The sequence below is a fragment of the Trichechus manatus genome, unplaced genomic scaffold (genome assembly GCF_000243295.1).
Source record: "Trichechus manatus latirostris isolate Lorelei unplaced genomic scaffold, TriManLat1.0 scaffold00028, whole genome shotgun sequence".
NCBI classification, from domain to species: Eukaryota; Metazoa; Chordata; class Mammalia; order Sirenia; family Trichechidae; genus Trichechus; species Trichechus manatus.
The window spans coordinates 14,203,776-14,218,088 of record NW_004443964.1 but is presented as its reverse complement, the minus strand read 5'-3'; the positions used below and the strand labels follow the sequence as shown (position 1 = coordinate 14,218,088).

The 14,313-nt window shown below is 46.2% G+C and overlaps 1 protein-coding gene across 1 annotated transcript in view; it reads right to left on the bottom strand.

The window, feature by feature from the left end:
• Positions 1-14,313, bottom strand: part of RGS9 (regulator of G protein signaling 9) — a 66,074-nt gene that overhangs the window by 8,131 nt on the left and 43,630 nt on the right. The window contains exons 12-17 of the mRNA XM_004374194.2: positions 13,642-13,755; positions 12,203-12,318; positions 9,428-9,515; positions 7,848-7,986; positions 6,804-6,889; positions 4,219-4,336 (exon numbers count right to left, since the gene is read on the bottom strand). Coding sequence (XP_004374251.1) covers positions 4,219-4,336; positions 6,804-6,889; positions 7,848-7,986; positions 9,428-9,515; positions 12,203-12,318; positions 13,642-13,755 — 661 coding nt within the window. The remainder of the gene's footprint in view (positions 1-4,218; positions 4,337-6,803; positions 6,890-7,847; positions 7,987-9,427; positions 9,516-12,202; positions 12,319-13,641; positions 13,756-14,313) is intronic.

Genomic DNA, 14,313 nt, shown 5'->3' with positions numbered 1-14,313 from the left:
CAAGGATTTCATTCTACTTGGATCCACAATCAACACTCATGGAAGCAGCAGTCAGGAAATAAACAACACGTTGCATTGGGCAAATCTGCTGCAAAAGACCTCTTTAAACTGTCGAAAAGCAAAGACGTCACCTTGAACTCTAAAGTGCGTCTGACCCAAGCCATTGTGTTTTCAATCTCCTCATATGCATGTGAAAGCTGGATGATGAATAAGGAAGACCAAAGAAGAATTGATGCCTTTGAATTGTGGTGTTGGTGAAGAATATTGAACATACCATGGACTGCCAAAAGAACAAACAAATCTGTGTTGGAAGAAGTGTGACCAGAATGCTCCTTGGAAGGAAGGATAGCGAGATTATGTCTAACATACTTTGGACATGTTGTCAAGAAGGATCAATCCCTGGAGAAGGACATCATGTTTGGTAAAGGAGAGGGTCAGCGAAAAAGAGGAAGACCCTCAACAAGATGGATTGACACAGTGGCTGCAACAATGGGCTCAAGCATAACAACTATTGTGAGCATGGCGCTGGACCAGGCAGTGTTTCGTTCTGTTGTATATAGGGTCACTGTGAGTCAGAATCAACTGGATGGCACCTAACAACAACAACTGTCTCCACTGCAACACTGTTGACCGCCAATTCATGTCCTTCCCTTGCCTCTTCAGAGATACGTTCTAACAGCTCTCCCTCTCCACTCTTAGCTCTTCTCTCTTCTCTTGAACCTTTAAAATGTGGCTTCGCCAACATTTCTCTTAGCCTTCTTCTCTCTCCCTGTCCACCCTCTACCTCTTGATTTCTCGACCACTCTCACAGCATCAGCAACAGCTTTTGTGTGAATGAACCCATCTAAAATCTCTCCCTTTCCATAACTCAGAATCACTCAAACCTGCTTTCTAATGTAAATGCCATGAAATCAGACTTTGACTGTTTTATTCAGTTCTGTATCCCCTGTACCTAAAACAAGAATGGTTGAGAAATATCTCCCTCTAGAATCACATTCTCAACTTCCTGTTGAGGACCAGAGGCGGAGAGAGAATCTAGGTCAAGAAGAACTTGAATGTTTTGTTTCATCACACAAGAGAACTCTAAGACCAATCCATTTCTCTTTTTGCTTGGTAGCTGTCAATAAAGAATGATCACCTACTTTGTTTACATGCCTGTATCTGCCATTAGATTGTGGTATCTTTGTGTCTGACATTGAGTAGGTATTCCATCAATGTTTGGGGAACACCTAGTATGTGCCTAACATAGAGCTAGGAACCTATGGGGAATGTGGTGGTGGGTGGTTGAATAAAAGATGAATAAGACATAGTCCATGCCCTGAAGATGTATTTAATATCCACCACCACTTTCCTAGGTGATGATATCAGCTCAGACGGAGTAACCGGAAGAGACAGCAAATATTCTCTGGCTTCATGTTTCCCAAATTTCCCCACTAAAGTATGCCAAACAGCAGGAAAGCTGAGTAAACATGCTCCCCCAGGAATCTGAGAACCAAGTCTGAACCACTGCCACAGCCAAGCACGAAATGTCTTTGATGTCTCAAATTTTATCGTAAAAAATTCATGTACATATTGCATTCTATTTCATAATATATTCATGATTTTAATATGAAATTTTAAAAATTACCTAACTTTCCTCTCATTCCAAATCTTCAAGTAAAATTGATGCTCCAGGCTGGGTACCCCCTAGAATTCACAAAGTCCATTTTCAGAAATGTGGACCTGGTCCCAACCTCTCATTTCATAAATGAGGAAGCAGAGAGGTGAAGTGACTTGCTCAAAACAACATGACTAGAGGTAAGGCCAGCACCAGAGCCCAGGAGACCTTTTTCAAATCCAGGGCTCTTTCCATCCATTCATTCATTCATGAATGCATGCATACATACAATACATATTTATGGAGAACCTGCTAGATCTCAGGCATCAGACTGCAAGTGGAGAGTGGGGTAGACATGGTCCCTCTCTCTTCATGTCAGTTTACAATGGTTCTTTACCTAAAATGTGTGCTTGCGGTACCTTCCAGAGTTGGGGGACTCCAATATTCTTCAAGAGAGAGATGAACAAACATGTCTCACCATTCTCTTTCAGAGTATAAACTAGTCTAAGACTGTAGTGAAATTCAGGAAAGTAGGCTCCCATATTTGGGGTTGGAATCATTCTGCTAACATGAAACCAATGGCCACAAACTCCTTACAATGTCCCAGAAGATCCTCAATGATCTGGCCCCTGCCCACCTCTCTAATCTCATCTTCTACCACAGCCTTCTTGCTCACCAGGCTTCATTCCCCTAGTCTTTCAGTTCACTCTGAATGATTTCCCACCTCTGGGCCTTCAGTTCCTCTGCCTGGAAAGCTCTCCCTGCCTAGCCCACATTCTTAGTATGGCCAACTATTTCTTACCTCCTCAGACAGGTCTCCTTAATCTATACTCCTCCTCAAATCTTCCCTATCACAGCATTGTATTCGTTTCCTTTCTAACACATTCTATAGGTTTTATCACATGTGTTTGTGTTGTTGAGTGCAACAATGACCTTATTCTTCATCCTTCCTTGTATCCACGTCATTTGCCACATGACTTTGCAATTTCTCTCACTAAAGAGATGGAGACCATTTCCCCACCCCTTAAATCTAGACTGCCTCTGTGACTTTTTTGGCCAATAAAATGAGATGGAAGAGACATGTTCTAAGCCTAGACCTCAAGAAGCCTTATGTGTTTCCACTTGCTCCCTTGCAATTCTGCCGTTGCCATGGAATTATGACCAGACCAGCCTGTTGGAGGATGACAGACACGTGAAACACGATAGAATCATCTCACTCATCTCAGTCTAGGCCACTGTAGATCAACCAGCAGGAGCCAACCCACAGACATGTGAGTGAGCCCAGCCCACATCAACAGAGCCTTCTAGATGACGCTATATGCACGCGCAAGAAACACTTGTTGTATGCCATTGTGATTTCATGATTTTTTTGTTATACAGCAGCAGCTAACTGGTACAGTTTGCTGAATTATCTGTTGTAGGTCCTAGACTATAAGCTCCACAAGGACAGGGACCATGTCTGTTTTATTCACCAATGCCTGGCATGTAGTAGGTGCTCAATAAATGTGCTCAATGAATGAGTCTTCCAGCTGTGCGAGGCTGGTCTTTTGCTCACTTTCTTGTTCTACCTCCATACATAGTTTTATGGAGTAAGCCTAACTTCGAGAATGACTCTCCGGGTCTCCCAAGATTAAAGTTTGTACTGTCCTCTCCCTCCACCCCTGGCCATAGGGATAGCCCTGGGCTATAGCTGCAGAAGAGGGAAGCACCAGCATCTAGGAAACATCCAAGAGAGTATTATCTTTGAGTTTGACTCATTTTGAAAATGTCACAGATGTCTACCATTCCTCTTCCTAAGAATGAAGATATCAGTGCCTTTGTTCTTGAGTCTAAAAGTTGCTCCTCAGAGGGCCATTTAACTTGACTACTCTGGAGGTCTCAGGCCTGAGTCCTTCATTCCTACCAGCCATTTATTCCCCCAGCATGTATAAGGGGGAAGGGAGGCAAGATGGAAGGAGAGAGCCCACCAACCCTCAAGTAAATGTGACTGAAAACAAGCTCAACAGGAGAAATGTCTTAGCAGGTGTAACAGGGGAGATCAGAGAAAGCCCAACAACAAGGAAGCCCTGCATCTAGCCCCTTGGAGGGATCTCAAAGACATTTTAGAAGCAGAGTCTAAATTGGAAGCATGGAATGAAGAGCTTCATAAAATTATTCTAAACAAACTTGCCTAAAAGAGCAATACCTTGAGGCTGAGGAGACGCCTTCACTTTAATTTCCCCAAATCAAATGCTGGTACACAAACCTGCCTGTTTCCCCATTATTCTCACTACAAGAACTCCCTAAGGTAAGATAGGCTGTCACACAGCAACCAAGCCAGGTGACACCCCCTCCCCATCATTGACCAACCCCATCCCTTAGTGAGTTGAAGTGGGAGAACCAGCTCTAGTTGCTATGGTATTGGGAAGATGACTCAATACAGGATGTCAGGGGAATATAGGATGAATCTGATGACTTCACTGCCCCACTAGTGGGGAGTGGGGAATGGACTCCCCAAGACTCTGACCCTACCTTTCTTTGTTTGCCTCTACCATGTGCCTCCCCCCACCCCTGGGATTGTAGATTTATTTAGGAGGCAGCTCCCTTTTGAGTTGGCTCCTACGATCCAGCTTGCTCATGACCTGGGTGATGTCCACGGTGTTGGCTGCTTCTCGCGCCCTGGCTTCTTCTTCCAGCTGCCTCAGGATGACGGGGCTTGGGCTGGAGCGGAGGTGGCGCCGCATAAATGGGAGGCTCGAGCTGGAACGAAGGACAAGATTGGCGGTTGGCAGAAAGCTACCCTGCCTGCCCAACAATGACTCAGTGACTCCTGTGGAGGGTGAGGCTAGAAGGCCAGACCTGGAATTGTTCCCCTCATTCTCCAGGAGAACCTCAAGTAGGGTCCTCAGACAGTGTTTAACCTTAGCTTTTTCCCCCTTTGGAGAATGGGACCAGAGTAAGTACCAACTGCCTTCAGATTTTCGATTAGGCTAGGTAGAAGTCCCTGAGAGGTGCAAACGGCTAATGGCCTCAGTCATCTGCTAATCAAAAGGTTGGAAGTTAAGTCCACCTAGAGACACCTCAGAAGAAAGGCCTAGCAATCTACTTCTGAAAAATCTGCCATTGAAAACCTTATGGAGCACAGTTCTACTCTGACACACATGAGGTCTCCATGAGTCGGAATCAACTCAACAGCAGCTGGATACTGGTAGGTTAGATAAGAGTCTTCTGGTATGAAGATTATAGACACACCGTCTGGAGTATTTAGAAATCAACTTGGTACCTTAACTTCCTGTAGGCTCTTCACAGACAAAGGGGGTGAGGAGGAACTGGGTACTGGAAGCCTAGGGTTCTTACCTCAGGGGAGAGTTGGAGCTTTTGTTTCCAAGGCTCCAGAAGGAAGAAAAGTCTGTCCAACAGGGCTAGGCCCCAACAGGCAGCGAAAGAAGGAAGGGGCCTGAGGAGGGATGGTGAGGTGGACTTGTAACCCACTCACACACAGTACCCTGGATGGGGGCAGAACCTCTGGCTGGAAACAAACATAGATTCCTGGGACCAATTTCTCTCTACCACGGCCTTGGGAGCCAGGGCCAAGCTCCAGGTGTCTGAGTTCTGCAGGGGCTATGAGCAGCAGAGCCCCCCCACCTTTGAGGGTCCCCATAGGCTTGAAAAATAAGCAGCAACGGCAGACTGAATACCCTGGACAGATACCAAATTTCCAGACTACATGAGCCCCCTAGAACTCTTGTATCTCCCCGAGGGAGGAGAAGGGCTCCCTCCCACCAGTAATGCCTGGTATTGGGTCTCTCACCAACCCCACCAAGGGGGAAGCTTGGAGCTAGATTTAACTTGTCCTGAAAAATTCAGTTTTACACCTTGTCTTACCCCTGATGGTCAAGGAACAGACTCCCATCCACTGCAACCCCCACAGATATGCTTTCTGAGCTTCACACTTCACAAAAACACAACGTTACCAGACTGCAATACCCCACACCAAAGCTGAGCATTCCTCCAGAGGTCCCATGCCACCCCGGCCACTCAAAGCACCTGGTGTGCCCTGGGAAAGATCCCAGCTGAGTCCTCATGTCTGTCCCAGCTTAGAATCATCTGAAGAGAGAAGCAGGAGACTCCTCTTCCCTCCCCACTACTTTCTGGCAGAACGTCTGGAGCTATTAGGATGGTTTCTTGTGGCTTAAGGGAGACGCTTTCAAGTCTCCAGTGACATTGAACTCCCGTCCTTCACATAAACCTAGTAGAACAGCACCACAAAGGCCTCCTTTCTGCCCTTTTCATAACAGAACCATTATGCTCAAGAATGAAACCAAGTTGGGTTTTTTTTTTTTTTTTTTTTTTAAGCTCCTTTGATAAAGGCTCTGGCCCAACCACCCCACCCCCTTTTGAATTGACTGAAGACGCTGGAAAAGAGCCCAGGGTGGGCTGAGCTGGCAAACAGGGGAACATTTACCAACCATGGGAGGACAGGACAGGCAGCCGATGCCATGAAAACCTCTGCCAGACTCCCCGGCTTTGTTCAAACTGTCGTTTGGTTACCCTTTTGAATCTTCAATTCCTATGGAGTTTTTGGTTGGTTGGTTTGTGTTTGTTTTTTCCCCAAAAGAGTTCAAACTGCCCCTCGGAACATTATTTCATCCACAGTCCCAGTGGTTCTGCAAGGCGAGATGACCCACATCTCCAGGGAGGAAAGTGAGACTGGGCAAGTTAGCAGGCTTCTCAATGGCAATCCCCAGAGGCAGCAAGAATACCTGGGCCGTTACTACTGTTCATTTCCCCTAATAGTCTAGCATTTTCTTTTGGAGTGCCATCTACTATTCTCCCTAAGGTCTTGGGACATTACAAGGATTCCAGAATGAAGCTAAATCAAGTTCCATCTATCTGTTGGAAGCAGACAAGGGTAGCAATTAAACAGTCAGTGAGATGCTTGCATTTGTGATAAGGGTCATTTATCAGTCTGATTGTGAAAACGCTTTCAAATCAGCATTAGGGAAACAAAAGTTATTGGCAGTAATTACTGGGGAAATCTTGCTAGAGTGATTTCAGGGCATTATGAAGCAAATGAGGCAATCTTTCCCTAAGCAAGCAATACTTCCCAGGCCCCAATATTTCCATCAAGCCAATATCTCAATCATGGTCATTTGGTTGAAAGAGACCTTTCCTCTTCTGTAAACTAAACAGTGGGTAACCAGTGATTACGGACAATTCCACTTGCCTTTTCTTGGTGGTTTCCTGAGGCTCAATAGCCTTGGCCAGCATTTCCTTATAGATTGGAGATTTTAAGTAGCGAGCATAAGAATCCTAGTGGGAAGAAAAGAAAAAACAGCACTTATGAGAGGGAAAGTGTCAAATCAAAGGAATATGCTCGCTCCGTTGTCAAGCTCTCCCCCAGGCAATAAGGTGGCAATGTTAAAATAGCTCCTGTGTGAAAGGCATTTCTATTAGACAGTGTCTAGAACAGCAGCTCTCAAGTGTGGCCTCTGGACCAGGAGCGTTCATTTCACCTGGCAGCTTCTTATAAATGCACATTCTCAGGGCCCACTGCAGACCTGCTGAATCCAAAACTCTAGGGATAGAATTGCTGGGTGGCGCGGACAGTTAAAGGCTCAGCTGCCAACTGAAAGGTTGGTGGTTCAAGTCCACCCAGAGATGCCTATGAAGAAAGGCCTGGCTGTAATGTGGACTCAAACATACCAACAGTCATGAAGATGGCAAGCGTTGGCAACGTTTCGTTCTGTTGTATGTGGGGTCGCCACGAGTCGGAGTCGACTCAGTGGCAAATAACAACAACCAAACCAAAAACCCATCGTTGTCGAGTCGATTCCAACTCATAGCAACCCTACAGGACAGGGTAGAACTGCCCCATAGGATTTCCAAGGCTGTATTCTTTACAGGAGCAGATTGCCACATTGTTTTCCATGGAGCAGCTGGTGGGTTCGAACTGTCGCCCTTACGGTTAGTAGCCGAGTGCTTAACCACTGTGCCAGCAGTTATTATCAGTACTGCACCATTACTGCAGAGGGAGAGAATGGAGACAGCACACACAGGAGGTCCTCCCCAGCCAGGGAGCCACGGGGGCTCCAGGAGGCTCCGGCCCAGCGGATGGTGGAAGAGACAGTTCACAACACTGTATCCCAACACAGGCAAAGGGACAGCCAGATGTTGCTTCTCTTTATTCCAAATCTAAAGAAGTTCCCAGGCCCCCTGGGAAGGGAAGGGCTTCCTGGCACACGTATATCCTCAGCACAGACCCACCTACCTTCTTCATGAGCATGTAGATGTGGGTTTGGGCAGCATCCAGCACGTAGCGGTGGGGATGCCTCAGCCCCTTGACCGTGATGTCCATGGTCTTGCCGTCTATGTTTATCCATCGCCTTGCCCCTGGGGCCAGGAATAGCCTGGGGTGGGAAGACAATGTCAGCAAAGGTAACTAAACCCAAGTTGGTTAATGAAAGGTTGTCAGCTGCTTGGAAGGGAGGGGTTGACCTGACCCAGGTTACCCAGGGTGGGGGTTCTTTTTAGGAGACAAGAAAGATTTTGCAAATAGTTAAAATGCTTGGCTGTTAACCAAAAGGTTCAAGGTTCAAGTCTACCCAGAGGTGCCTGAGAAGAAAGGCTTGGTGATCTACGTCTGAAAAATCAGCCATGGAAAACCCTGCGGAGCACAGTTCTACTCCGAGTTGACTCAGTGGCAACTGGTGGTGGAAAATTTTTAACAAGTCGTCAAATACCTTTTCCTAAAAGCAAGGGAACAGCCATGCTACTATTGGGAATGTAAATGTTTAACTCTGATGTTCCCCACCTGTAGAAGAGAAAGCAAAAACAAAGTGGGGTAAGCCCAGGACGGGTGCGTGCTGGCCATTAGGGTAAAGAATCCAGCCTCCAGCCTAATCTCTTCAGCCTCCTTACTCACCAGAGTTCCAGGGCCTAATCTGGAACTAGGTTAAGACAACTCCAAACAGGAGTTCCAGGGTCTCTACTCCCCCTTGGGTGCAGTCCAAGGGTGTTTAGTGACAAATCTGAAATACTGACTTGGGAGGCATCCCATAATTGCGACACCCGGAAGTTTGGGCATACAGGCCAATGCCCCCAACTAGAACCCAGTATCGACCTCCCTTCCTGAGTCCTTGGCACTCCTGGGACTTCCGGCACTAGGGCTCTCCCAATACTTTCCATATTGACTCACTGGAGGTTAGAAATAGTCATATGGGTACTTTCCTACCCTCCAAAGGAAAAGGTGAAAATTTTGGGAATTCAAAAGGAAGAGTTACGTAACCGGGGAACCAGGGAGGAAGGAGGCTGATGTACATGTGGAGGCAACATGTTCCTTGCAGCAGACTTTTGGAATTAGGAGCTGTGTGCGTGTCTTTGTGCACAAGGCAGCCGGGCACCCATCACTCTGGGGAAAGACGTCATGAGAGCTTCCTGGGCCCACAGAGTCCCCCCACCCCATTTCTCTTGGTGTGAGAGCCCCTCCCTGGGGGAGGAGGTGGTCAGTTTTGCACAAGAGTACAGGAAGCTCTAAGTATGAGAGCAAGTGAGAGCGCAAGCTCTTCCTTCAATGTTGCGAGCTCCTCTGAGGAAACTGGAATGGTCCAACCTGGATCCACTTAAAGGAAGGACACCAAAAGTCCAAAAGGACATCACACGTCTCACCAGGCTTTCTTCAGAGGAACCCCTAAACCCTCCAGAGCAGTGGTGAGGTGTTTATAGCACAGCTGGTACAGTGGTCAATGCTTCCAAAGCTCAGCCAGCCAACCAGGTGTGGCACTCGCCTTTCCATCTCCAACCTCAAACAAAACCCAGGGATGTTTCCCCAACCATCTGGCTAATCCTCACTTGTAAATCTCTTCCGCCTTCTCCTTGACCTTGGACTGATCTCCGTACTTCAGGTCCTCACAGGCTTCCCAGAATCCCAGATTCTCCCCTGCACAGGGAGGAGGGGGTCCATGCAGACAAAAGCCAGACAGGAAACAAGCGGGGAGAAGAAAAGAGGCAATAAAAGGGTCAGCTCGGATAGGTTCAGTTCCCCGGCCTGGGGAACATTGTTTCTTCTGCAAAGCAATCCAGCACACATGTGAGATTAGACAACATACTCCTTGAGGGAAGGAGCCACGGTATTTTCAGGAAAGCTCCATGTATTTCAGACTGGAGAAGGCTGGGCAATTCTAAATTAGTTGACATCTATCTGTAACTCCATAGAGGCTCTTCCTCTTCACCATGAACTTCAAGGTGTTCACAGGACTGGGATCCCTGGCATGAGTAAACAGCCAGCCAATTGTACATCAAGTATAATGCAGACCATCTTGCCCATAGCAAAAGTCAGTAACTTGCTGAGGGTTAAAATTAAAGAGCACACAAAAGCGTGTGCACAAATGTTCATAGATAGCAGCTTTGTCCATAATCGCCAAAAATTCAAAACAACCCAAACGTCCATCAACTGATGAATGGATAAACAAATGTGACACATGCATACAATGGAATATTACTCAGCCATAAAGAGGAATAAAGTACTGATATGTGCTACAACATGGATGAACCTTGAGAACATCATGCGAAGTGAAGAAAAGACAAAAGGCTACATATTGTAGATTCCATTTATATGAAATGTTCAGAATAGGCAGATCTATAGAGACAGAAGGTAGATCAGGGGTTGCCTAGGGCTGAGGGTCAGAGGTAGCGGTAGAGAGTGACTTCTAATGCGTACAAGGCTCTTTTGGAGGTGATGAAAATGTTCTGCAATTAGAAGTGGTGATGGTGGCGCACCTTTGTGAATATACTAAAGACCACTGAACCGCATACTTTAGAAGAGTGAATTTTAGGGTGTGTGACTTATATCTTATAGATTAAAATAATTTTTTTAATGTTTTAGATTATTTTGGTAAACTGGTAATTTACCTTCCCTGTTCATACCCGAAGCTTCAGGAGTCTTATGAAGAGGTTGACATTAATAGGGTTTTAATAATCCAGGGAAATCTTCTTGTTGGATTCTCACTATTATTAAGGAACTTGTGGGTGGGATAAGGAGTCCTCGGGTGGTGCAAAGGGTTAACACACTCAGCTGCTAACCAAAAGGTTGGAGGTTTGAGTCCACCCAGAGGCACCTCGGAAGAAAGGTCTGGCAATCTACTTCCGACAAACCAGCCACTGAAAACCCTATGGAGCACAGTTCTACTCTGACACACGTGGGGTCGCCATGGGTGGGAGTCAACTTGTCCGCAACTGGTTTTCAGCTGGAACGGGTGAGATAAGCTCAGGGTGCAGTTTGCCACTTGGCCACTAGATGGAACCATCCACTTGGTTGCCGGTTGCTTCCGGCCCATCCCTGTTCCATCCGTCTTTGCTGGGTTTTATTGTATCATGGCAATTAGGTTTGATTAGGGAGAAGGATTTTCAACAATCCACATCGTAATGTAACATTTTGCGACAAGTAGTCAAACCGGCTAGTCGTATGTCAAGTAGAATTAGTTTAGAGGCAACCCCGTAGACAAGTGGGTCTTGGCCGGCAAGCCGCTTGAGTAGCAAGGCTCAGACGGAATGCTCCACCAGGGCTGGGGACTCGATCCGGAAGTAAACGAATCCCATAAAGGTAACTATTTCAACGAAGGTGGTGAAGCTAATTGAATGTGCAGCCTAATGAACTTGGTTCTTATCTGGCCTCTTGGTTTTCCGAGACGGTACTCAGTGCTGTATAATCAAGAAGCCACAAGTGCCCGCCATAATGAGGTATGCAGAGGCGGGACATAAAATGTGGCCCTACCCATTCATTGCAATTCTCACATTCCTGAGGCCCTGAAGAAGTCAGGGTTAAAAGTAAATGAGCATACAAAAGCGTGTGCACAAATGTGCATAGCAGCATCATTCAAATGGCCCAAAAGTCAAAACAATCAACTGTCCATCACCTGATGGATGAATAAACTGGGGTATATCCATACTGATGGGGTCGCCATGAGTCTGTATCTACTCTGAAGGCAACTGGTTTGGCTTGGGTTTTTTTTATCCATACAATGGACTAAAACAGTGGTTCTCAGTCATGGCTGTGCATTAGAATTACCTATGGAATTTTCAAAACGTCACCGCTCCAACCCCAAACCAATGAAATGAGGTCCTCTGGGGCTGGGATGCAGGCAAACATATGTGTTAAAATATCCCCAGGTAGATCGAATGCGCAGCCAGAAAACCACTGGGCTTAAGGGAACAGGCCGTGAGAGAAAAGGGGAAAGAAAGCTTGCCTTTCGCGGGCCCTTCCTTTTAGGTTTCCCTGAGGAGCTGCCCTTGTGGGGGAGGGGGGCGCAGGACCAGCGAGCGCTCCTGGGCTGGTGGTCTGAGGATCAAGCTGACGAAGTAGGGGCGGCGCAGAGGAAAGGGCGCCTCAGAAATGTGGATAACGCCCACGCGGACTTTGAGCCGCTTGGATTTTTCCCCAGACTGTGGGGCCCCTTTGAAGCCGCGGAAAGCGTATGTCCTGGACTCCGCTGTGATTCTTAACGCGGTAAAAGGAAGCACCTGTTGCAGAGCACAAGCAAAGCTGTGGAAACATCTGTGGAGAAATCCCCAAAACCCGATAAAAAAAATTAAAAAACTTTCATTAAAAAAAAAACAAACAAAACTCACCGCTGAATTCTTTCTTGAGAAAGTACTGGAAACTCTGTCGGCCCTTGGGGTCTCGGATCAATTCGCTGAAGTTGAAGGCCCATCGTTCCACTCGCATCTTGGTTGGGATCTCCACCCTGCGGGGAGGGGAATTTGTAAATGCAAGGGACACTCAGTGCAGACGCAGGGTCTGAGCCAGGTGGCCGCTGGGTGGGGTGAGCAACTGTAGCCCCCCACCCTCCATCAGTCCTATCTATGGTCCAGGGCTCGATCCACCCTTCCCAATCCCTGCATAAACCTACAAGCCAAGTCATCACTTGCTAGGAGAATGCAGTCTCAAACAAGTCCCCTGGCCTCATTTCAACAAGGTTGCCATTCCAGAGGTGAGGACGCCGCCTGGGGCGGGGGTAGGGGGGAAGCTCAGCCTCTTGGCTGCTTCCTTACCGTCAGAGCAGCACAGTTGGCAAGGACAACCGTTCAAAATTCACAAACAGAGCAAAGGAGTGAGCGGTCTAATTACCAAGGCAGGTTTCCATCCCTGTTCTCCAGGAACTTATTTTTACTCTAATTAGATATCAAAATGCAAAGCTATAAAGATGATTTTTTTCTTTTCGAAAATAATATGTTGTTAAACATAGAGTTACCATCTGGCCCAGGAATTCCACTCCTAAGTATATACCCAAGAGAAATGAAAATATATGTCCACACAAAAAGCTGTATACAAATGTTCACAGCAGAACTATTCACAATAGCCAAAGGTAGAAACAACCCAAATGTCCATCAACTGATGTATGGATACACAAAATGTGGTATATCCATACAATGGAATATTATTCCACTATAAAAAGGAATGAAGTATTGACACATGCTATAAGACGAATGAGCCTTGAAAACAGATGCTAATGTAAAGTTTTTGCTAAGTGAAAAAAGCTAGTCCAAAAGACCACATATTGTATGATTCCATTTACATTAAATGTCCAGAATGGGCAAATATATAGAGACAGAAAGTAGATTAGTGGTTGCCTAGGGCTTGGGGGCATAGGGGTGTGATAGCTAAAGGATATAGGGTTTCTTTTTTGGGTGATGAAAATGTTCTGGAACTAGACAGTGCTGATGGTTACACAAGGAGCCCTGGTGGTGCACTGGTTAAAGCACTCAGCTGCTAACCAAAAGGTCGGTGGTTTGAACCTACCACCTGCTCTGCAGGAGAAAGATGTGGCAGCCTGCTTCCATAAATATTTCAGCCTTGGAAACTGTATAGGGCAGTTCTACTCTGTCCTATAGGGTTGTTAGGAGTTGGAATCGATTCTACGGCAATGGGTTTGGTTTTGGTTTGGATGGTAGCACAACTTTGTAAATATACTAAAAACCACTGAATTGTACACTTTAAATGGGTGGGATGTATGGCATGTAAATTATATCACAACAAAGCAGTTAAAAAAAATGTATTCAATACATACAGTTTGGCATTTAAATCCCAGAACTGGGTGTCATCTGTTATCCAGGGATTGCTGGGGAGGCAGCCTGACATGATGGCATCGTTGGAAGAGAACTGCTCACTGTACTTGACAATCCTGGAAAGTAAATGGAAAATGATTTCCTAGAAGTTCAACACCCAAGAGACTAAATCAACAGTCAGGTTGATTGACCAACCTGTTCTTTTCCTTTATTGATTCAGTTGCATAGTTATTACTGTCTTTTTAGAAACACCCTCTAATATTCCTTGGGTTTGGCAGGTATTTGACAAGATCTGCCCTTGTTCTAAGGAGCCTTGATGGCGCAGTTGTTAAAAGCAAAAACCAAAAAGATCAGCGGTTCGAACCCACCAGCCACTCCATGGGAGAAAGATGTGGCAGTCTGCTTCTGTAAAGATTTATAGCCTTGGAAACCCTATGTGTGGTTCTACCCTATCCTATAGGGTTGCTACGAGTTGGAATCGACCTGACGGCAAGGGGTTTGGTTTTTGGTTGGTACTTGTTCTACTTGTGAAACTAAACCTTCTCCCAATCCAGTCCCTTTGCAATTTCTCTGAACCTATTTCATTAAAAGATGGCCTTTTTACGTTTTACCGTGAGTTTTTAAAATCCAAAGCCCTGTCTCCCAAATAATGTCCTATTTGGATCAAGGTAGCC